At 38.1% G+C, this 23,347-nt stretch overlaps 1 protein-coding gene across 1 annotated transcript; it reads left to right on the forward strand.

Annotated features, from left to right (window-relative positions):
* The first annotated feature begins 16,258 nt into the window (after positions 1 to 16,258).
* On the forward strand, positions 16,259 to 19,988 carry LOC149565456 (kinesin-like protein KIN-8A). The gene is made up of 7 exons (XM_089817127.1): positions 16,259 to 16,992; positions 17,646 to 17,919; positions 18,003 to 18,056; positions 18,145 to 18,237; positions 18,349 to 18,588; positions 18,811 to 18,933; positions 19,038 to 19,988. The coding sequence occupies exons 1-7, from the start codon at positions 16,259 to 16,261 to the stop codon at positions 19,605 to 19,607; spliced, it is 2,088 nt and encodes a 695-aa protein (XP_089673253.1). The 3' UTR covers positions 19,608 to 19,988.
* Positions 19,989 to 23,347: the final 3,359 nt, after the last annotated feature.

A 23,347-nucleotide genomic window follows, 5' to 3' on the forward strand; every position in this document is an offset into this window, starting at 1 on the left:
ATCTGACATAGGCTCACATGCATATGCTTCTTTCCTTTGTCACTTTTCCCTTCCTAGCTCTTCCTCATTATCTGTAACTTCTTTCATGGGTCCAACAAGGTCTTCCCACTGTTTCCCATTAACTATAGGTTTTGTCTCTTCATCTTGAGTAATTGACATACCCTGGATGGCACCAAGATAATCATTTTCTTCTTAAATGTTCTTTTCTTTTAGATTAATCTCTCTATTAAGTAGGTTTTCTATATCTTCCTCTGTGTATTTAATAGATGTAGCAGCAATTCCATGCTCATTAAGAATATTTCTTGCGCCATGGATTAATATATCATGCAATTCCTTAATAGTTCCATTCTTATTAGAATTCATAACTAGATTCTACATGGCCTATTTTCTCTTGATCACTACAATATTTTTTCCTCATCTAAACATTTTGTAATCAATTGATATACAATCACAATTTTCTCTTGGCCAATCCTATGGGCTCATGATTGAGCCTGTAGATCCACAAAGGGTTGAAATCTGGATCTAATAGAAGAATAGTATTAGCAAGAAGTCATTCACTAACATTTGCATCTTTATAACAACTAAATTTGGATGAACGATAAGCATTAGTTTTCAAAAATAATTAAATAGTACAACATACCATATATGATAACTGAGTTGGCACTTGGCTGCATCATATAATAAGTTGAAATTAGATAACCATTAAACACTTTGTAAAGTACTACCTACATATCATTATAGCCACATCAACTGAGTTCAAATTAATATTTAGAATCTAGGAACACATCAAAAAAGACATACGAAAGGTGAGAGAGATTTGGCACGTTTACCTGGCTACCTGAAGCTAATGGAGTAGACAGTTTGATCCCATGATGAAAGATGAGAGAGATTCGACAGTTGGCAACTTTGTACTAGCCAACACTGCAAGTTTTAGCATCACCCGAGATGGCGTTGTAAAATGAAAATGGAGTGTGATCTCCAAAAATTGAGAGAGTTTATTGTAGGTCTCTGCAACATTGTCCTGTAGGAACTAGAATCACATCCATACCTTACACAAGCTCTGAGATATGCCGCATCAAAGATCGCAGCCCTATGGCATTTAGTGACCCTTAGGAGCGTTCCAGTTCGACGTGCCCAAGAATGTTCGAGCGTTGAAGGGGACAAGATGAGTTTGGGGATAGGGTTCACCCAACCACTTGAAGCTAATAGAATAGACAGTTTGATCCCACAATGAAAGGTGAGAGAGATTTGGTAGTTGGCAACTTTGTCTTGGCCAACACTACAAGTTTTAGCATCGCCCGAGATGGTGTCATAAAATGAAAACAGAGTGTGATCTCCAAAAAGTGAGAGAGTTTATTGTAGGTCTCCACAACATGGTCCTATAGAAACTAGAATCACATTCATACCTTGCACGAGCTTTGAGATATGCCCCGTCAAAGATTGTAGCCCTATGGCATTTAGTGACCCTTTGGGATGTTCTAGTTCGGCATGCCCAAGAACGTTCAAGTGCTAAAGGGGATAGGACAAGGTTGGGGATAGGGTTTACTTGGCCACTTGAAGCTAATGGAGTAGACAATTCTATCCCACGAGGAAAGGTGAAAGAGATTTGGAAGTTGGCAACTTTGTACTAGCCAACACTGCAAGTTTCAACATCACCCGAGATGGCATCAAAAAATGAAAATGGAGTGTGATCTCCAAAAAGTGAGAGACATTATTGTAGGTCTCCACAACATTGTCTTGTAGGAACTAGAATTGCATCCATACCTCACACGAGCTCCGAGATATACCCTATCAAAGATTGCAACCCTATGGCATTTAGTGACCCTTAGGGACATTTTGATTTGGCATGCTCGAGAACATTCGAGCATTGAAGGGGACAGGAGGAGGTTGCGGATAGGGTTTACTTGGCCACCCAGAGCTAATGGAGTAGACAGTTTGATCCCACGATGAAAGGTGAGAGAGATTTGGCAGTTGGCAACTTTGTACTGGCCAACACTGCAAGTTTTAGCATCACCTTAGATGGCGTCATAAAATGAAAATGGAGTATGATATCCAAAAAGAAAGAGAAGTTATTGTAGGTCTCCACAACATCGTCCTATAGGAACTAGAATCGCATCCATATCTTGCACAAGCTTCAAGATATGCCCCGTCAAAGATCGTAGCCCTATGGCATTTAGTGACCCTTAGGGACGTTTTGATTCGACGTGCCTGAGAACGTTCAAGCAATGAAGGGGACAAGATGAGGTTTGGGATAGGGTTTACCCGGCCACTTGGAGCTAATGGAGTAGATAGTTCGATCCCATGATGAAAGGTAAGAGAGATTTGGTAGTTGGCAACTTTGTACAGGCCAACAATGCAAGTTTCAGCATCACCCGAGATGGCGTCATAAAATGAAAATGGAGTGTGATCTCCAAAAAGAAAGAGACATTGTTGTAGGTCTCCACAACATCATGCTATAGGAACTAGAATCACATCTATACCTTGCACGAGCTCCGAGATATGCCCCATCAAATATCGCAGCCTTATGGCATTTAGTGACCCTTAGGGACGTTCCAGTTTGGCATGCCCGAGAACATTCAAGTGCTAAAGGGGATAGGATGAGGTTGGGGATAGGGTTTACCTAGCCACTCAGAGCTAATAGAGTAGACAGTTCGATCCCACAACCCTTTTTCCACTAAGTTGCAAATTTGAGCAACTTTTACAACTTTCAACAATGCAACTTTGCACAAAAAGTGCAATTTTTACATTTTTCACTTGATTCCAATTCTATGACTTAAAAAAGGTTCGTAATAGTAAAATAAATTATTTCCAAATGCTCATCCCTTCACCAATTCCCAAACTTTTGCAAAGTTGTCAGCATTTTTGCAATTTTGTTTTGACAACTTTTGTAATTTTTTGTAAATTTTGACATCTTAACTCCTAGATGCCTAAAACTTAACCTAATGACCCTAATGACACTTATAACCTTCTAAGAAACATAAAATTCTTTTTTGCCTTGGAAAATCACCTATATTGCTCATTTTTATACCTAAAAAGTGGCCCATAGGCATATTTGACACAAAACCCCACAAATACAAACAATGACCAAGGGTGACTTCCAAGCATGGAAAGGGTCTATTTAGGTCCAAACTAACATGAATCCAACATTAGATTCAAAGTATCCAACTTTTATTGGCTAATTGCTTCACAAACTCAAGACTAGGCTTGTAGCCTTGAACATGGAAAATTACAAACATCTCCTCACAACCCAAAGAAAAGAATCACTGATTTGGATACCCTTTTAGGTTTTATACAACATACTAAAGCCTTGGGATCTCAAGACAAGTATGCAACAACTGAGTTTTTTAAGGCTCACTTAGGAATGTAGGTCTACTCTCTGCCACCTCCTACTCTCTCTCACACTCTCTCCCACCTCTCTGAATGTATCATGTTATCTCTCTTTCTACCACCTTCTACTCTCTCTCACACTCTCTCCCATCCTCTACTCTCTCTTACACACACTCCCATGCCCCCCTCTCTCTCCCTCTCCCACCACCTATTGTATCTCTCCCATCCGCTACTCTCTCTCTCTCTCTCTCTGGCTACTCTCTCTCTCCCCTCTCCCATCCCCTAAACTCTCTCTTTTATAGATACACACTCCCATCCCCCCCTCTCTCTCTCCTCTCCCATCCCCTACTCTCTAGATCTCTCACACACACTCCCATCCCCCCTCTCTCTCCTCGTCTCCCACTCCCTCTCCCACTCCCTATTATCTCTCTCTCAAGTTATCCCTCTCCCTCTCTACTCTCTCTCTCTCTCTATCTCTCTCCCATACCCTACTCTTACTCTCTCTCTCTCTCTCCCATCCCCAACTCTCTCCCATCCTCTACTCTCTCTCACACTCTCTCCCATCTTTTCACTCTGTCTCTCCCATCCCGTACTCTCTCTCTCTATCACTCTTTCTCATCCTTTCACTCTATCTCTCCCATCCCATACTCTCTCTCTGCCACCCCCTACTCTCTCTCACTCTCTCTCATCCTTTCACTCTATCTCTCCCATCTCATACTCTCTCTCTCTCTTTGCCACCCCCTACTCTCTCTCACACTCTCACACTCTCTCCCATCCTCTACTCTCTCTCTTTCATAGACACACACACACACACACACACACACACACACACACACACACACTCCCATCCCCCCCTCTCTCTTCTCTCCCATCCCCTACTCTCTAGATCTGTCACACACACTTCCATCCCCCTCTCTCTATCTCCCTCTCCCTACTTTCTCTCACACTCTCTCCCATCCCCTACTCTCTCTCACACTCTCTCCCATCCTTTACTCTCACTCTCTCCCTCTCCCACTGCCTACTCTCTATTCTCCATCCCCTACTCTCTCTCTTTCATAGACACACACACTCTTATCCCCCCACTCTCTTCTCTCCCATCCCCTACTCTCTAGATCTATCACACACACTCCCATCTCCCCTATCTCTCTCCCTCTCCCTCTCCCACTCCCTCTCCTACCACCTACTATCTCTCTCTCTCCCATCCCGTACTCTCACTCTCTCCCTCTCCCATCCCCTACTCTCTCTCACACTCTCCCGTCCCCTACTCTCACTCTCTCTCTCCTATCCTGTATGAGCTCTCTCTGCCACCACCTACTCTCTCTCACACTCTCACACTCTCTCCCATCCCCTACTCTGTCTCTCTTACACACATTCCCATTCCCCCTCTCTCTCTCCATCTCCCACTCCCTCTCCCACCACCTACTCTCTCTCCCCCATCCCCTACTCTCTCTCTCTCCCCTCTCCCATCCCTTACTCTCTCTCTTTCATAGACACACACACTCGCATCCCCCTCTCTCTCCTCTCCCATCCCGTACTCTCTAGAGTTGTCACACACACTCCCATCCTCCCTCTCTCTCCCTGTCCCTCTCCCTCTCCCATTGCCTACTCTCTTTCTCTCCCATCCCCTACTCTCTCTCTCTCTATCTCTCTCTCCCCTCTTCCATTCCCTACTCTCTCTCTTTCACACACACAACACACCCATCCCCCCTCTCTCCTCTCCCATCCCCTACTTTGTCTCTCACTTGCTCTCCCTCTCCCACTCCCTCTCCCACCACTCTCTCACACACACACACACACTCTCTCTCTCTCTCTCTCTCTCTCTCACTCTCTCCCTCTCTACTCTCTCTTTGCTACCTCCTACTCTCTCTCTCACATTTTCACACTCTCTCCTATCCCCTACTATCTCTCTCTCTCTCTCTTACACACATTTCCATCCCCCTCTCTCCCTCTCCCATCGCCTACTCTCTCTCCCATCCCCTACTCTCTCGAGCTACTCTCTCTCCCCCCTCTCCCATTCCCTACTCTCTCTCTTTCACACACATGTACTCCCATCCTCCTCTCTCTTACTCTCCTTCTCCCACTCCATCTCCCACCGCCTACTCTCTCTCTCCCCCATCTCCTACTCTTAATCTCTCTCTCCCCATCCCCTACTCTCAATCTCTCTCTCCCACCCTGTACTCCCTCTCTGCCACCCCTACTCTCTCTCAAACTTCCTCTCTCTCCCATCCCCTACTTTCAATCTCTCTCCCCCATCCTGTACTCTCTTTTTGCCACCCCTACTCTCTCACATTTCCTCTCTCTCCCATCTCGTACTCTCTTTGCCACCCTTACTCTCTCTCACACTTCCTCTCTCTCCCATCCCATACTCTCTCTGCCACCCCTATTCTTTCTCACTTCCTCTCTCCCGTCCCGTACTCTCTCTGCCACCCCTACTCTTTCTCACTTCCTCTCTCACCCATCCCCTACTCTCTCCCCTCTCTCATCCCCTACTTTCTCTCTATCTCTCTCTCTCACACACACATAGCCATTTCTGCCCACACCTTCCTCCCCTAGCTCTCTCTTACTCTTGCTTTGCATCTCTTCTATGCACTATTTAGGTCTCAATAGTGCATGCGTACTATAGCGCACACGCACTATTGAGACCAAAATTCAAACGCTTTAAATAGCATGTGCGCACTATAGGGTGTACATGCTATTGAAAGCTTTGCATCAAAATCAAGCCTAAGGCTTGGTTTTGCCTTGGAGATCCAACCCAAAGGTTTGAAGTTTATAAACAGGTTTGAGATGTGTTTTCCAGCAAACATACAAAAAATGATTGATTTTTCTTGAGTGCTCTCCTTCAGGATTCCTCATGGTTGGGCATCGATAAGATCAAGTTACATGACATTGTAGGTCTCTGCGTTAGCTATATAACCATATAATTTATTTTTAATTTGAACTATTTCAAGCCTTTCATCTATAATTACCTTTGAATGTATATTCATTTTTTTGTCAAAAATCACCATGTACTAATTAGGCTATAGATTTTAGCTCGTTCATCAAATTTTGCAACAACTTAGCTTTTTAGAAACTAGACTCCATTCTACATACTTTGAAAAAAAAAAGTTTTGATTTTAGATTAGTTTTCAATTATTTCTAGGCGGAGCACATAGATATTTCACATTTTTGGGATGTGTCTAGTTAAAAAATTCATTAAAAAAAAACACATCATAAAACTACCCAAAAAATTTGGGATAAACTACATAGTGTTAAGTAACTTTTGACTAGATTGATTAAAGAATTTCAAAAAAAAGGTTAAAATTTTAGGGGGACCACACTTTGTACTGTGTTATGTTTTTTTGGGATAAATAATACCACTTTTTGTGGCCCCCTTTTTTGAGGACCTAAAACTAAACCATTTTGAAAAAAAATTAGTAGTTTAGAAACTAGATTCAAAGGACTACGACTTTTTTTTTTGTCATATCTTAAAATTTTGAGCATAACTATCTTCAAATTCTTGTTGAAGTTTAGAAATTGCTGATTTCAGGAAAAAGGTGTCCACTTATAACCCCCCTTTTGGCACCACAACTTGGTGCACTTACCCATGCATCAAAGAGATTTCTAACAATGCTTCCATCACTACTATTTTCAGATGTTCTTAACCCCTAAATTCTCATTGTCTCTCTAAATTTAAGATTTTTAAGCACTTCAACAAGAAGTTTGCATCTTCTACTTTGATTTAATTTTTCAAAATAGTTATTCCAAATCTTTTTAACAATTCTTCTAGAACTTTTTGTTGACGTTTTATCATGCACTGGCTTCAAAATATTTTCATCTATGTAAATTAGAAACTTTGGTTTTCTACAAATTATTCTAGGAGATGTTGATGTAGGTGCATGCTCTATATTTTCATTACTTGCATTGTGTACATTCATCATTTCAACTTGAGATGTCACATTAGGTGCATTAGGTGGTGTATGTGTATTTTTCATAATCATTACAATTTTTGTATGTTGAACATTTTTGTTTGTTGAATTAGGTGCATTTGTGACATCAATATCAATAGTTGCATGCTCATGATTTTCATTTGCAACATTAGGTGCATTGATCATGTCAATTTGAATTGGTAGATTTTCATCACTTACATTGGAGGCATTTGATGATGCACCTTCACGTAATCTCCTCATGCGCTATCTTGTTTGTGCCTTTGTTACCTCTCATTTTTCAATAGTTCCTCTCTTAGTCTTTCCCATGATTGTAGATGCAAATCACCCTACAAACAATAACATGAAATAAATACACAATCAAATACAAAATTAAACAAATGTGAATCACTATTTCATGCTCAGTCACAAGATACAAACATCTAATAACATGTGGACACAAGAAAATAGATCAAATTCATCATTTCCAAGAAAATTGCCATATAAAAAATAACATGAACAAAAATACACGATCAGATACAAAATTAAACAAATTTGCATCATTTCTTTATGCTCAATCACAAGATACAAACATAAAATAACATGTGGAGACAAGAAAATAGATCAAATTCAACATTCCCAAGCAAAAATGACTAAATATTTGCATACTTGGTGTTCAAAGACATGTGAAACAATAGTAGAATCTTGTGGCCCACAATTAAACAACATAATAATCACTGACATGTTCTTTTAATTACACTTTTCAGTAACTCGATTGGGTTATTAAGTCCTAACTACATCATCCATAGTATCTCAAAAGTCGGTCAAGTCTTACTAAACCTGATCGGGTTATGTAGAACTAGTACACAAAGAAAGATGGGGGGTTAATGAAAGGTAGAGGGAGGGAGTGAGGGAGTTAGAGGATTAGGGGCTTAGGGATTAGAGAGAGAGGGTTAGGAGTTAGATAGAGATAAAGATAAGGGGTTAGGGATTTAAGAAAGGGAGGGGGAGGGAAGGAGGGTTACTGATATCTTTGTGGGTACCATCCCCATCAGGGTCTTTTTCTTAATCAAGTTTTCCTAAAAAACAAATATGGCGTTACGAGTTCTTTGATTGCTTGTGTATTATGTTTTAGTTTAATTTTGACATGTTTGATATGGTACTTGTGCAATCGGTTTGACGTTATTAAAAGAGTTAAGAATACCTAATTCACCCTTGCGCTCTCACCCTAGCGCTCTCAGTATTCTTCAATCCTAGCATTCCTTGAGAAATGGACATGATCTCTTGTCCTCATAAATTAAACAACTACCTTAATAGGCGAATGTTCTCGATCTTGGTATGTCTTCATTCTTAATCTTCTGATGGGCTCTTCTATGCTTGTGTCGAAAACCCAAAAACAAAGTACACAAAATGACAATACGCAAAGGAATTGAATCGAAGAGTGCAATTTATTTTCTTCTTCCTCCCTTGGATTGCCATTGCTGCAAATTGAAAGAAGTCAATCTCACGAACAATGTCTCTCCCTGGGATGAATTATCCTTAGCCTGCATGCTCAGTAGATCGCCAAACCGCAATTTAGAAATAACAGGATTGGAATCAGTGAGGGTCAAGAAGGAGAAATTATCGAGGCATACACTTTTACATCCTTTCAGAATAAATCTTTGTGTATATTGAGGAGCTTATTCATCGGGCAAAGATACATTGGTGAATCAGAGGAACCGCCCTGCCATTATAGCATTTGCATAGCTCAATGGATTCTGCCGAACACAACCACTCAACCACTTGAATTCCACGCCCGATAATTTGCAGGATAGAATTCTTACAACTGCAAAATTAAGTGTCTCTTGCGCTGAAGCACACCCCATGAGCATCACAGGCCCCATGCACACCGCATTTTAATTTTTTAATTTTTTAATTTTTTAATTTTTAATTTTTTTTTTTCCTTGCTCTGTATTCAACGCGGATATATATATATATCCATTAGCCAAGTACAAGTACAGCTCCTTTTGCCTGCGCCGCCTATATATATATTATAAGGCGGAAATGAAAACTATGATATTTGGCCGCCACCTTGCACTTCATTCCTGTGCAATTGATTGATTGGTACGGGCGTTCCAAGAGGTGGGGGTATCGGAAGCTCTAATGGCAGCCTACCCATAAGCCCGCCTATATGATGCATGCACAAGAGTCGCGGTTTCGGTTCTCGGAGGGGAGTACAATAGTGTGTACCAAATTTTGTTGAGGGTTTGACCGAAAGATCTCATAATAGTGGGACCAGGGCAGCAGACACAATACCAGACAGGGTTCAGATCCTAGGTAGGCCCGTTTCCAAGGGTAAAACGAAGACTGGGGCCCAGCCCACAGCAAGATAGTGGCAGGCCTTAAGCCAGGGGTTTCAAGGTGCACTTTTTGGTTTTGTTTTATATATTTGCTCTTGTTAGCTTTTGTTTCGCCCTTCTTTCTTTTGATCAATGGAAAAACAAATTGAGGATACACAAATGAGAAAACAAACGGTGGATATGCAAACCATGGAAAAACAAACCATCTCATTGGTAAAAAACGGTCAAGAAATTATGGTACACTTTGAAACTAACCATTTAGGGCAAGTCAAAATGGCATCACTTGGCAAGACAGGAAAATATATTTGGGTCAATGTTAAACAGTTCAAGGGCATTTTAAAGCGTAGACTTGCTCGTATGAAAGGGTCACAGGACAAGCAAAAACACGGGCAGAAATTGCATAAACAAGTCAAAATGTGCCCTCCTCCACACTTAAGTGGTGACAGTCATCTGTATGGTAGTAATAACTTCGATGAGTCTGTCAGTTACAGCCCTACCTCCACACCTCTCGCTTGGTGCCCAGATCTTTATGTGCAAGAACTTTTGAGGGCCAAGAGGAGGTTGGAGCTCCTAGAGGCTAAGGAGCAAGAAAGTTACCACAATATACAGGTGCTAATTGCAACAAATAAAACTCTTGCAGATGATAACAACACTTTAAAAACTCAAATCTCAACGTTGCAAGAAACACTTTTAGCCGGAAAGCTTGAATGGCAGAATATGAAGGATGAATGGAAAAACCTGAATGTGACATTGGAAACAAACAAGGTCATAGCAAATACCGAGTCATCTTATAATAAGGAGAAAACGATTCTTCACACTAGTTTGCCAGGAAAGGCAGATGGTGAAGAGAAGAGAAGGAGTTTTGCAGAAGTCACCAAAACTTGGGACAAAAACAGCAAACACCCTGATATGGCAAGAGAAGAGGCAAAGATTCGTGTGAACACGCAAGACAAAGAAGTCAAGGAAAGGCAGCTTAGGGCATCCAATATAATTATCAAGGGGATAAAAGACTATGGGGAAGGTGAACATACCCTTGACCTAACGAGGGATTTCCTACAAGATGTGCTGTTGTGGCAAGGACAAATCTGCCAAGCTTGGAGGGTTGGCAAACCACACGCTGAGAGAAATAGGCCAATCAAGGTAGTCATGCTCAGCATTAGCGACAAACAAAATCTACTTAACAAAAAACAGCTTTTGTGGGGTTCTCGCTTCGTTTTAGAGGAGGATTTAACTATGAGACAGCAAGTAGAAAGAAGGATGGAAATGGAAAAAATCAGAACAGCTAGAAATGAAGGCAAAAGAGCTTGGATGTTCAAGGGAAAAGCAGTTATTGCTCATTTTGGCCACCGCTACAATGAAGGGCAGCAAGAAGGCAACAAAGGTGCAACAACAAACACCTTAACAGGCAGCGATACAACAAGATCCATAATCACACCTAGCGATAATAACTCAACTTTGAGTCTTTCGCATCAAAATAAATAGCAATCAAGCTTAACCCAGGCGTCCTTAAGTTTAGTTTGTTGGAATTGCAGAGGTTATCCGTGGAGACGTGGGCCTGGGTTAGGGCCTATTGCGGAAGGCAAAGACATTATTTGTCTCATAGAGACACATGAGCATGAGGGATGTAAGACCCCATTGTTTGAAGGCTACTGGAAGATGGCAGTGTGGAATGAGGCAGCGGGAAATGGTAAAGGTTATGGAGGTATAATGGTTCTAGTAAAAGAAAAAGAAGGTCGTGTCATTCAGCTGGAAAATACTGATTCTAATAAACAATTTATATGGCTCAAAATCGTGGAAAATAACACTCTTCTCAGGATTGCAGCTTGTTACTTTGCTCCACAAGTATCTAAAATTTATAAAAAGTGTGGTTTAGATCACAATGACCCTTATGCTACGTTAAAGAAAGATGTTGCTGTTTTTTCACAATGTGGGGATGTCCTTCTCGTTGGAGATTTCAATGCTAGGACAGCAAATTGGCAAGCAAGTATTTTCAGCTCCGAAGTAAATGATAACCCTATTTGGCTCACAGAAGAGAGAAATCATCCATGGGATAGAATATCCGAAGATGCTAAAGGCTGCAATCATTTTGGGGAAGAATTGATCACTTTGTGTGGCACATTTGATCTAATAATCTGTAATGGTTTGGCTAGATGGGCTAAGTCGGGCAATTTCACTTGCAACACATACAACGGGGCAAGTGTGGTAGACTATGTAATTTGTTCGCAGCATTTGTATAACAATATTGAAGAAGTTGAAATTGGAGAGCACATTTGGGATCTCAAATCAGATCATAGACCACTGTACGTAAATTTGTATTGGGCAAAGGATAGACGGATTGGGGCAAAAATCCAAGGCCCTCAACACCCACCTTCTCAGGGCAGAATTTTGTTAACTTCAGAAAATAGTAACACTTTCAGGGCTGCTCTTGAGGAACTTTGTATGGGACACCCTATGTATAAGCATGGTGTTAATAGTCATGATTTATCAAATCTGATTCACAAGGCTCTTTCAAAATGCAAGAGAGCGAAAAATAGAAAATCTGAAACTAATTGTTTTCCAGCCAATGCATGGTTTGATAAGAAATGCAAGAGGGCTAGGAGAAATCTAAGGGAGTCAAATAAAACTAACCTTGACATTAAGACCTACAAACAGATCCTAAAGAAGAAAAAAATCGATTTTATGTCCACAAGGAGAGAGGAGCTAATTTTCTTGGGCAGAAATAACCCCAAACGTTTTTGGAAAGAACTCCAACCAAGGAGGAAGCAAACTGAAAATAATATTACTGCCACCCAATGGTTTGATTATGCTAAGAAACTTTATGAACAAGAGGGTGGAGTGGGACAGCCACCTTTGGTCAATGATACCACAAATATTTTTACTGTGCAAGAGATAGAGACAGGGATTAAGAAGTTGGGTGGAGGCAAAGAAAAAGACCTTGTTGCGCTTCAAGCTGAATATTTGAAGTGGGGTATGAAAACTCTTGCACCGCACATCACTGAAATCTTCAACAAAATCTGCCAGGAAGGGTTTCCGAAAGATTGGACAATCAGCCTTGCAATACCACTTTTTAAGAGTGGTGATGTTAACAATCCCTCCAACTACAGGACTATAATGATCAATCCCCTCTTTGCTAAACTTTTTGGCAGTATGATAGAAACTAGGATCAGCAAATGGGCAGAAGAAAATCATAAACGTGCTAAAGGGCAAGCTGGTTTTAGGCCAAAGCACTCGACAGTGGATCACTGTGTCACTCTGAGACACATTATTGAAAAAGAGTGGGAGAAAAAAGAAGAGGTTTTTTGTTGCTTTGTTGACTTCAAAAAGGCTTTTGATACCGTTCCGAGAGACAAGCTTTGGTTGAGGATGGAAGAATTGGGGATTCCTAGGCATCTCAGAGCTGCTGCTCATAGAATGTACGAAGAGGTGAAAGTCAAAATCAGAACTTCAGATGGCATTTCAGAATGTTTTAGGAGCGATATCGGGGTCAAACAGGGCTGCCCTTTATCCCCTACTTTATTTGGTTTATATATTGACAAACTGGAAGAGTGGTTAAACACGCAAGAGGGTGAAGGCATTCAGCTAGGGGAATTTGTTATAAAGCTACTCCTATATGCGGACGACCTCATTTTAATTGCCAAATCTGCTTGTGATTTGCAAGACCATCTATCTTCTCTTGAGCGCTTTTGTAGAATGGTGGGGATGCAAGTCAATATCAGCAAAACCAAGGTTATGATTTTCTCTAATAATAAAAAACAGCATCAACATGAATTTTATTACAATGGAAGTGTTCTCGAAGAAGTTGCGGAATATAAATACCTTGGCATCGATTTCAACAAAAAACTAAGCTGGTCTAGCTGCAGGTATAAAAGGACATTAGGTGGATGGAAGGCTTTCTACGCTCTTCAGAATAGGTGCCGTGAAGCGGAGTTGTGGGATTAGAAAACTATTCAAACCTTGTTTGGTCTTCTTGTGCTGCCAGTTGTTCTTTATGGGTGTGAATTATGGGCCAACAGCACTACTATAGCACAATGGAAACAAATCGAAGGAATCCAAAAGCGCTTGATTACAAGCAAGTTTAAAATTAAAAGCACTGTTCCATATGACATCATGCTAAGTGAAATGGGGGCTGCGCCTATTGAGGCACTTGCTATGGTTCGCCTTTTAAGCTATCTAAAAAGAATCGAAAAAATGGAAGAGGATAGATGGCCGAAAGTTGTCTTTAGTGACACACTATGTAAGCGAAAAAGGACATGGATGCAACAAAACATCAAGTGGATGAGTAAATGGAATATTCATTTCAATATGTGCCCCACAAGTAATAAAGAAATAAAGGTCTTTGTTATGGAGAAATTCTACAAGAGAAATTGGGGAAGCGAGATTGGGAGGAAGAAACTATATTATATAAATGAGTTCAACCCCACTTGTGATCAACTCGAAAAAGTGTACATAGGAGCCAACATTTCTTGGAGAGCTAAAATTCTTATTGCTCAGCTGAGAACCAACTCTCACCAACTTCGTTGTGAGACCGAGCGTTGGAAGAGGCCAAAGGAGGCTTGGGAAGAGAGAATTTGCAGATTTTGCAATTCTGGGAAAGTGGAAACTGAACAACACTTTATTCTAGAATGTGAGGCCTACAAGGATAGCAGGGATAAGTTTGCGGATACTATATGTGACAGTTCTTGGCATAACCTGTTCAACGAAGAGTACATTGAGCAATTGGGGGGGCTCATCATTAGTCTACACAAGAGGCGAACAACGCTACTTAAGTCTGCTTGAGTTGTCTTGCTGTCCCATAGGCTATTTTTGGCCTCGTGGACGTTAAAATTTTATCTATCTATCTATCAATTCACTAAAACAACAGTTAGTATCCATCATAGTTTTAAACTTGCCTCATGAATATCGAACTACCTTCAGATGTATGCGACTATGTGTAGTAAATTCTTGTAGGACAAACACTTCTTGCCCAAATGAGGACTGAGCAATCACATTTGGCGCAGTGGTGTAATTAGTGTTGTAATATGAAACACCATTTTTGTAAGGTGTTCCAGGTGAGATGAAAGGGAGCAACAAGTGATATATATACACCGTGAAATTAGTAATGCGAAAGGATAAAGTTATTATAGAGAATCATGTGGACTACATGAAAGTAGAGAGGGATATCTTGACATAGGTGGAACATCCTTTTATAGTTCAAATTCATTCAAGACAAAATCAAGATTGTATTCGACTTTGGATTTAGATCTCGAATAGAAGTATGTGGCCACACATAGTATTGGATCTTTGTTCAAAACAATTGTACAATGACATCCAAAGTTGATGAATAAATGTGATCCAATTCTATGTGTGGGACGTAAGTGTACATGGCACCTAAATTCATATTTTCTAAAGGTCATGATAAAATTTTCTATTGGTGGAGTGTTGGCATACTTCAATATGAAATGGTTATTGGTCATGCTCCTTTGGCCTACAACAATAGGCAGATCCTAGTAAGCCTCAAGGGTTGTTGCAGAAGGATCCCAGTAAGCGTCTAGGGAGCAGATTTAATTGCAGCAGTGAAATTAAGTGTCACAAGTGGTTCAAAATTATTAACTGCAGAAAAAAATGGTTTAAAATAAAAATTCAACATTCCTTGTTGGGACTAGATTCATTGCTATCAAGAGTAGTTTTAGGGTTAGGGATGAATTATGTGGATGACCATGTGCGTGTGGAAACGGTTGAAAACAATAAATTTACTCCTTTTGCGTGGAGATTCGAGGCTAGGAAGAGAAGGAGAAGATTTAAGGAAGCAAGAAAGAATACTCGAGAAATTGAAAGATTAAATTCAACCAGGGTACCAAGAAGACAAAGGTCTCCAAAAGGAATGAGATTTGCAGAGGATGAAGCGGGAGGGACACTACAGGTGAGAAAGCTCAAGGGAATGATGATGGTAAGTTTAATCAAAAGACAATGTTTACTATAATCTAGCAATATTTTCATAGTAATATAATAAAATGATGTAAGGCAGTAAGAAAAATATTAGATCTCAATAATTGTGTAATTAAATTTTTAAAACTATCTTGACACAATCTACATCAACACTCCAAGTAACCATTGCATAATTTGCAGTAATATAAGGCTCCCCTAAGACAATTCACATCAACAACATAGAATGCATCTCAAAAGCCAACAACAAACGTATTTCTCAGCATAACCAATGCACCTACTTTCACTACAAAAGCTGGTAATTAAGCATTTATAAAATTCAATATGGAGACAATGAAATGTATCTTATAGTTGGATATTACTCCCAAAAATAGATATAAATGTAGTTTTATACTTATATATATTCAATCACTTTAATGCTCTTCACTGAGAAATCAATGGTGCGATGAATGACGGATACTCTTCAAGATGGAAAACAATTACGGTCAGCAAAATCCGCAGACATTTTAACGTTCACTGCTAACTATAAATTGAAAATCAATTATGGACAGCAACATTGTATTGTCCGAACTGCAAGCAAAATCCTATTGTCAGACCTTGGAAGGACCGGAAATCATTGAGAGACGTTTTCTATCAGCTAACTTTATGCTGTTTGTCAAAGATGGTGGCCGACTGATTATAAATAATGGAAAATGTGCTTCAAATTTCAAATTCTTCTTCTTTGTTCATTGACTATATGTACAAGGATAGAGCGAGGCACTCTTGAAAATGAGCCCTGTTTATGATATCATGGAATTTTCTTGTTTAAATTCTCTGGTTTTCCTGTTTCCAATGCTCTTCTTGGGTATCATATATGCTTGTTCACTGTGGAGCTGCAGCACTTCTAAATCATCTCCAGAGAAGACGAAGAACCATTGTCATACGGATTCATATAGAAGGATATGTTGTTCTGCTTTTGCTCTTTTCAAGGATGGGTTTAAGGGCTTGAAGCAGAAGCAATTTCACTCGGACAAAAATGCCGAGCCCCTCAGTGAAGCCTCTGAAGTAGCAGAACCTCCTAAGTCTATGCTTGAAAGAAGATTGGAGCAGAGTAGCAGAAGCATTTCAACAACAGTGGCAGAAAAGGAACTGTTGACTCCGCTTTGCAGCAATTCTCTCAGTGTGGAAAATTCAGGGCTCTGCTTTGAGTTGTCAGAGGAATTATCTTGTGACTCTACAGATGGACGATTTCAAGTTAGTGGCAAGAGTAGGAAGAGCAGAAGGGAAAACGTTTCCGAGCTTACAGAAAGGATTAAGGTTTATGTTAGGGTCAGACCTTTGTCAAGAAAAGAAGAAAAAATGGGTGCCCGTAGTTGTGTTGGTGCCGTGAGCGACAAGGACCTCTTGCTGAAAGAAATTGGAAACAAGGAAATTTCAAGTTCCAAGAAGAATAATACTCAGAATTACAAATTCGATGCAATTTTCCATGAATCTGTTGATCAACAAGAAGTTTACAATGCAAGGTAGTTAATTTCCTCATTTGCCCCACTTTCTTTGCATAGTTCGCGTTGCATAAAATAGGCTTCATTTTCTCCAGGGAATAATACATGCATTCCAACCATGCAAACTGAATTTTCTCCAGGAAATAATACATGCATTCAAACCATGCATAAAATAGGCTTCATTTTCTACAGGAAATAATACAAACTGAATTTTCTTGGCCCTCTCTCTTAATTTCTACTCTCCCGCCTTTGAGAATTTCTAAGAGCTTATTGAGCACCGTATATTAGAAGTTTATTGCCGGTTTTCTATGTTGAATTGACTTACATGTCAGAAATATCTGTGATACTTACACTAGAAGTGAATAATAGATTCTGACTAGGCTATTGTGTCGGTAGTTGGTTGAGTGTTTGTATTTAATTGTCGCTAATATATCTGATATTTCTTGTGATCTAATCTTGTTTTGTGACAAAAATATTTCAATTACTACGTATGAAGCATTTGAGAAAAGCAATTCAATTAGATATTACTCAATTCCTATTGTGGATAATACAATATGCAAACATGCAGGCTGTCTAGAAAAGAAAAATTCAGAATAGCTTCCATTTTAATATTGTTTGTAGTTGTACTGAATTCTATAGAATGTTGTGTAATTGATTGGAATGAATGTGTGCAGCACTGGAGAGCTTGTTGATGCTGTTCTCCATGGGAAAAATGCATGTGTGTTTTGTTATGGAGCTACAGGGGCAGGCAAAACTCATACAATGTTCGGAACCATTGAGACCCCAGGTGTGGTGGCCATGTCGATAAAAGATATCTTTACAAAGATTGGACAGCAAAAGTGTTACCAAGAACCAGTGGTTGTGCTTTCATATATTGAGATTTACAATGAATCTGTGAAGGATCTCCTCTCCCCTGGCAGACCTCTTGTTCTGAGAGAGGATAAACAGGTTTTCTTAAGTCCAATCTCAAGCTCTTTGTGTGAGCATTTGGGGTTTCTTTTATTGACCTAAATGAACTTTCGTTCTTTCAGGGCAATGTATCGTTGCTAGGGATCACACAATGCAAGACTCATTCAACCAAAGAGGTGTGATTTTCACTTTTCTGTTAAATTTGGATACACAACAGAGAATACAAATCATACAACAAACGTGTCTAAATAAGCTTGCATGTAGGTAATGAAATTACTTCAACAAGGAAATAAGAATAGAACTACAGCATCCACTCGAATGAATGAGACTTCATCTCGATCTCATGCTATTATTCAGGTTTACATTTCATATTTCATAACACGAGTTCTCTAATTTGGAATTTTTTGACTTGAAGATTATGTAGGATGAATCTTAAATTGTTTTTAAATTTTTTTATTATTGTTGCAGGTTATGGTGGAATGGGAAGTGAATGGGGAATCAAACACTGAAACTTGCAAGGGTAAACTATCTCTGGTAGATTTGGCAGGGTCTGAGAGGGCTACGGCCACAAATCAAAGGACAGTCAGATGTGCGGAAGGAGCCAACATAAACAAATCACTCTTGGCCCTTAGCAGCTGCATAAACGCTCTAGTAGAAAGGAAAAGACACATACCTTACAGAGATTCAAAACTAACTCAACTTCTCAAGGTGTGAAAATTATTATCCTTAAGATTTTTCCCAATTTCTACTTTTCTCACTTGTAAGCTTTTAGAATGACATTATAAGGAATATGATGTAAGCCATTAAAAGGAATTTGTACAGCATATATCTACATAACAATTGAAAATGTTTGAATATATAAAAGAAAAAACTATCTTGACAGGATCTTTTAAGGGTCAACTGACCATGATAGGCATTGCATGATTGCAGGATTCACTAGGTGGAAATTGCCAAACTGCCATTATTGCAAACATCAGTCCAAATAATTTAGCTTATACAGAAACGAAAAACACTCTTCACTGGGCAAATCGAGCAAAAGAGATTCCCACAAAGGTAAGTTATGAATAGATTTTAATCAAATGCTATTTTAACAGTTCAGTTTTATTTGGAACTGGTCAATAAAATGATCTTTGATGGGGAGTATCATGATATTACAGGTCAGCAGTATTGCAAATGAAGGGGAAGTTAAAATTGAACACTACGAGCTTCTCCTTGAAATGCATAAGGAGATTCAAGAGTTAAGAATGCAGAATGATCTATTGCAACAAAAGTTGATTGCTCTTGAAAACCGAACAGAGAATTCTACTCCATATGGACCTTCCCCATTTCCCATACTCCATTTTCCTTGTTCTATCCATACTCCAAGGCCTGAATTATCCAACAACGGGCATTCTACAGAAAAACACACCAAGGAAGTTAACAGTCAAGGGCTGAAGATGAATCTTCATGCTTGCATAAAGGAGCCTGAATATTTGAAAACAGAGTCTGCTTTGAAAAAGAAACGGCCCACATCCCACCTTTTGTCTCTACAATCCGATCTTTGTGAAAGAAAACCGAGCTCCCCACATGCAGAACTGAAGAGACCATCTCCATCTTCCTCTGCTGTGTCTAAGTTTCCCACATCAAGGAAAAAACATGCCTTTGGGGGAAGCACCAAAAGACCTGCAACTCTGAAAAGCACTAGTAGGAACTACACCAAGGATTGCATTTTGTTTGGACATGAATAGTGCCTGCTGACTTATTGATTGCTCCTTGTATCGCAAGTCAATATGTAAACAGAAGCAGGGCAGGCCAGTAGGCGGACTGGTTTATGCCAATCTACCAGTGGAAGATTAGCTCTTGAAGACATCGGTTCCATTTGTCCTCTAGCAGGCAACATAAATTTACCAAGACACTCGAGGATTTGTAAAGGCGACCCTTTAAAGATGAGGGTGAAAATTTTGAGTTATGAAGGATTTGAGGAGTACCATTTATCATTTGTTACAGGTCCCTTGGTAAGGTAGTGATATTTAATCTAACTATGCCAAGTCAAATAAATCAAAGACAGTAAGTTTTCTTGGAGTGGTTTTACTTACTCATTTTTAATAGCGATGATTATTTGTCTGCAATTGGTAAGTTTTGTGAGTACCTTTTCCTTGACTTTTCTTTCAAGCGACTTTTTCTTCTTTGCATTATACATGTAAGTTTTCACTGTACTCAATCACCTTCTCACAACTAACTTTTTAAGAATTCACTAGCTTGAAATCAAATGGCACAACAGATCAAGGATATATTCATGGTGTAAGCAGAAGTGTTTTTTGGGGCAAACGTACAGATTGGCAACCAAAGAGATTTAAAGAATTGAAAGATCCCTGCAAGCCATCTTAACAGGAAATAATTATTTGTCTTTGCTTTGCTAGAAACAGTTCATAGTCAGTGAAAATAGTTTAGTCTTGCATACTGGAAAGTACTATTTTGCAAAAATGGAGAGCTAAGTAATAACTAAAAGACACTTTTGATATTTGATATACAAATGCATGAGGCTAAATAATATCATGTATCACTTTTAAATATCACTTTTAAATACTTTATATTTGACTTACTTTAAATTTAATATATATAATTTTATTCATTTAAGTAAACATGCAAGATTTTAATGTTTGTTAAAAATAAAACATAATTATTTTTTCATATAAGTAAGCATACATTAAATTAAACTTTGTAAAAATGAAAAATATAATTTTAAAAAAAGGTCATATATCTTTTTTTCAAAACTAAATTATTATCAAAAGCGACACTATAATTATCATAATTATTTGTGATTATATAAAATAGCATATTAAAAAATTCATCAATGTGTAAAAATCCTAAATTTACATAAAATAACTTATTGAAATTTAATATTTATAATAACTACTTTTTATTAATTCATAAATAAATAAAACTAGTTAATACTAATTAAAGTAAATTACTAAATAAAATATTAATAAATTCATAAATAAAACTAGTTAATAAATATTCCCTGGTCATAAAACTAAGTATGTGTTTCTATAGTTCTCAAGAAAGAAAAGGTGTTATTTATGCTTGTGTAGTTTTTATAATTGAAAAAGAAACAATATTTTGTTTAAATTTAACTGCAATTGCTGCTAGAAATAGTTGTTTCGTGACGGGAAACTGTTTCAGTTGTCTAAATAGAAAACATAAGTCTCTCATCATATTTTTGACAACTATGCTATTCACTGATCGTAACAAGTTCGTGGGAAATACATTGATCTTTACAGATACTTATTGGAAAAGTTAAATTGCAATTAAAAAAATTTACATCATTATAGATACTTATGGGAAAACTCAGTTTGCAATTAAAATGAAAATTTTAACATCTTTACATATATATTTATAGGATTACAATTAAGAAATTTAGAAATATTCCAATATTTAGAACTATTCCCTTACAGACTTGAGGCTACAAGAGTATCCTTCAACCAAGGACCACCTAGATTCTCGCTTCCAAACAAGTCATTCTTTTACACAGTTCTTCTTACAAGATTTTTTTCAAATGACACCAATGAAGTATCATCATTCCCTTTCAATAATTTAATATCTAACAATAACTAACACTTGCACTCAAAGGAGCAAGGGGTACGCCGATAGTAACAGAAGGTGAAAGTATATATAAGATAATTTTAGGCATTTAATACGACATGAGAGGCATGTAAGAAAAATAAAAATTAGTCGCATTCATATTCTTAAATTCATATAACAAATGTAGAAGAGGAACACAAAAATTGAAGATAGCTACATCCATACAAGTATACTCTAATAAGAACCATTGAATACAAAACATTTTAAAAGTTAAGAAAGGAATTATTTATTTTATTTTAAAACTTTACATATTCATAAGTGTTTTTTTAATAACCTACGAATCATAAAAAAATTTTAGAATACAACTTGTATATTTATTTATTTTTAAATTATTAATAGCATACAAACCAAAATAAATTAGAATACAATTATTTTTATATATTTTTTATCAATTAAAAATTATGATGAATAATAGTATGTGTATAGACATTGCATAAAGATCATTCTTTTTGGTTTGACATTCATTTTTCTTCTTCATAAATTAGATTATTAGACACGTGCATACCCAAAAATGTACATGTGAAGATAAAATACTAAAGTATAATGTTTTTAAAATCACATAAATAAACTACAATATTTGTAATTACAAAGTGAGTTATGATTAGGAGATACAAATAAAAGAATGATAACAATAGCTTCTCCACAAAGAACACATATTTATTATTCAATTTCATCACAAAGAAACATAATAGATGTCGACAGTGTAATACACATGAAGCCTATAGAATTGTGGTGTTCTTGCACTTATTGACAACAACGGGCTTCGAGGTGCATCCGCTAGAATAGCATATGCAATCAATGACATATTCAAGGATGACACATTTTCCCATCTGTCATGGACAACATGCTTCCTTGGTCTTCATGGTGCAATTGGAAACATGGACATTGTGCATCCTTTGGAGTTTGTAGGAAATTGCATAGATAAACTACAATATTTGAAATTACAAAGTGAATTATGAGTAGAGGATTCAAGTAACAATATATGGTATCTTTTCACCATACCTGTAACAAAATAACTTGTTACATTAGCAAACAATGATATTTAAATGCATAAATGTAACCAATGTAAAGATTGATGAAGTACACACACACATAGTCATATAAATTAGAGGAAAGTACTACATTCGTTACCTATCCACTCTATATGGAGAGTTGTTGAAATCAAGACTCTTCCTTTTTTCTGACAATGGTATATGGATTATCATTCATTCTTGCATATCGATCAAAGGAGAATGGTGGCTCTATATGCAAGTTGTCGAGTGTTTTAACTCTTGATATAGCTATAAAAGTTAGACTTTGTTGTTCTCTTGTTCTAATATCAATTGTTGTTCTTTGAAGTGTCAATCCTTGGGATTCGTGTATGGTGAGTACCCATGACATAGATAGTGGGACCTATCTATAATTACCTAAGGTTATAGGTCTTATAGGTAAACTATTTGGATCACCTTGGGCCCAAGGTGGGCCATTATAATTATCGAATTAGACAACCACATATACAGGTAGGTCAGGTGGCTTACAACTACGTGTGTACACAATATCTACCACCTCCCCAAGTGATCCATTTACAAGGCCCATCTGAATCCAAAGGTTTGTCATTAACATTGTTCATTGGCCTTTACATAGCAATAGTTTTACTAAGTGCAATTGGAAGATTGAGTAATTTAAGCATTTTTCAATTGTGTAGCCCGACTAAATTGTTTGTAGAGTAAAGGTGCATTGATTGATCAAATGCTCTTTGTTCATAAAAATATATTATTTTATTTGTACGTTACATAAGTAATTCCCAATCTTGTTCAGTTGGATCTGCATTTTGCATATTGTACAACACATGATGAAAGTTGATTTG

This window comes from Cupressus sempervirens, chromosome 3 (genome assembly GCF_028749045.1).
Source record: "Cupressus sempervirens isolate cs-2001-9-10 chromosome 3, ASM2874904v1, whole genome shotgun sequence".
Taxonomy (NCBI): Eukaryota; Viridiplantae; Streptophyta; class Pinopsida; order Cupressales; family Cupressaceae; genus Cupressus; species Cupressus sempervirens.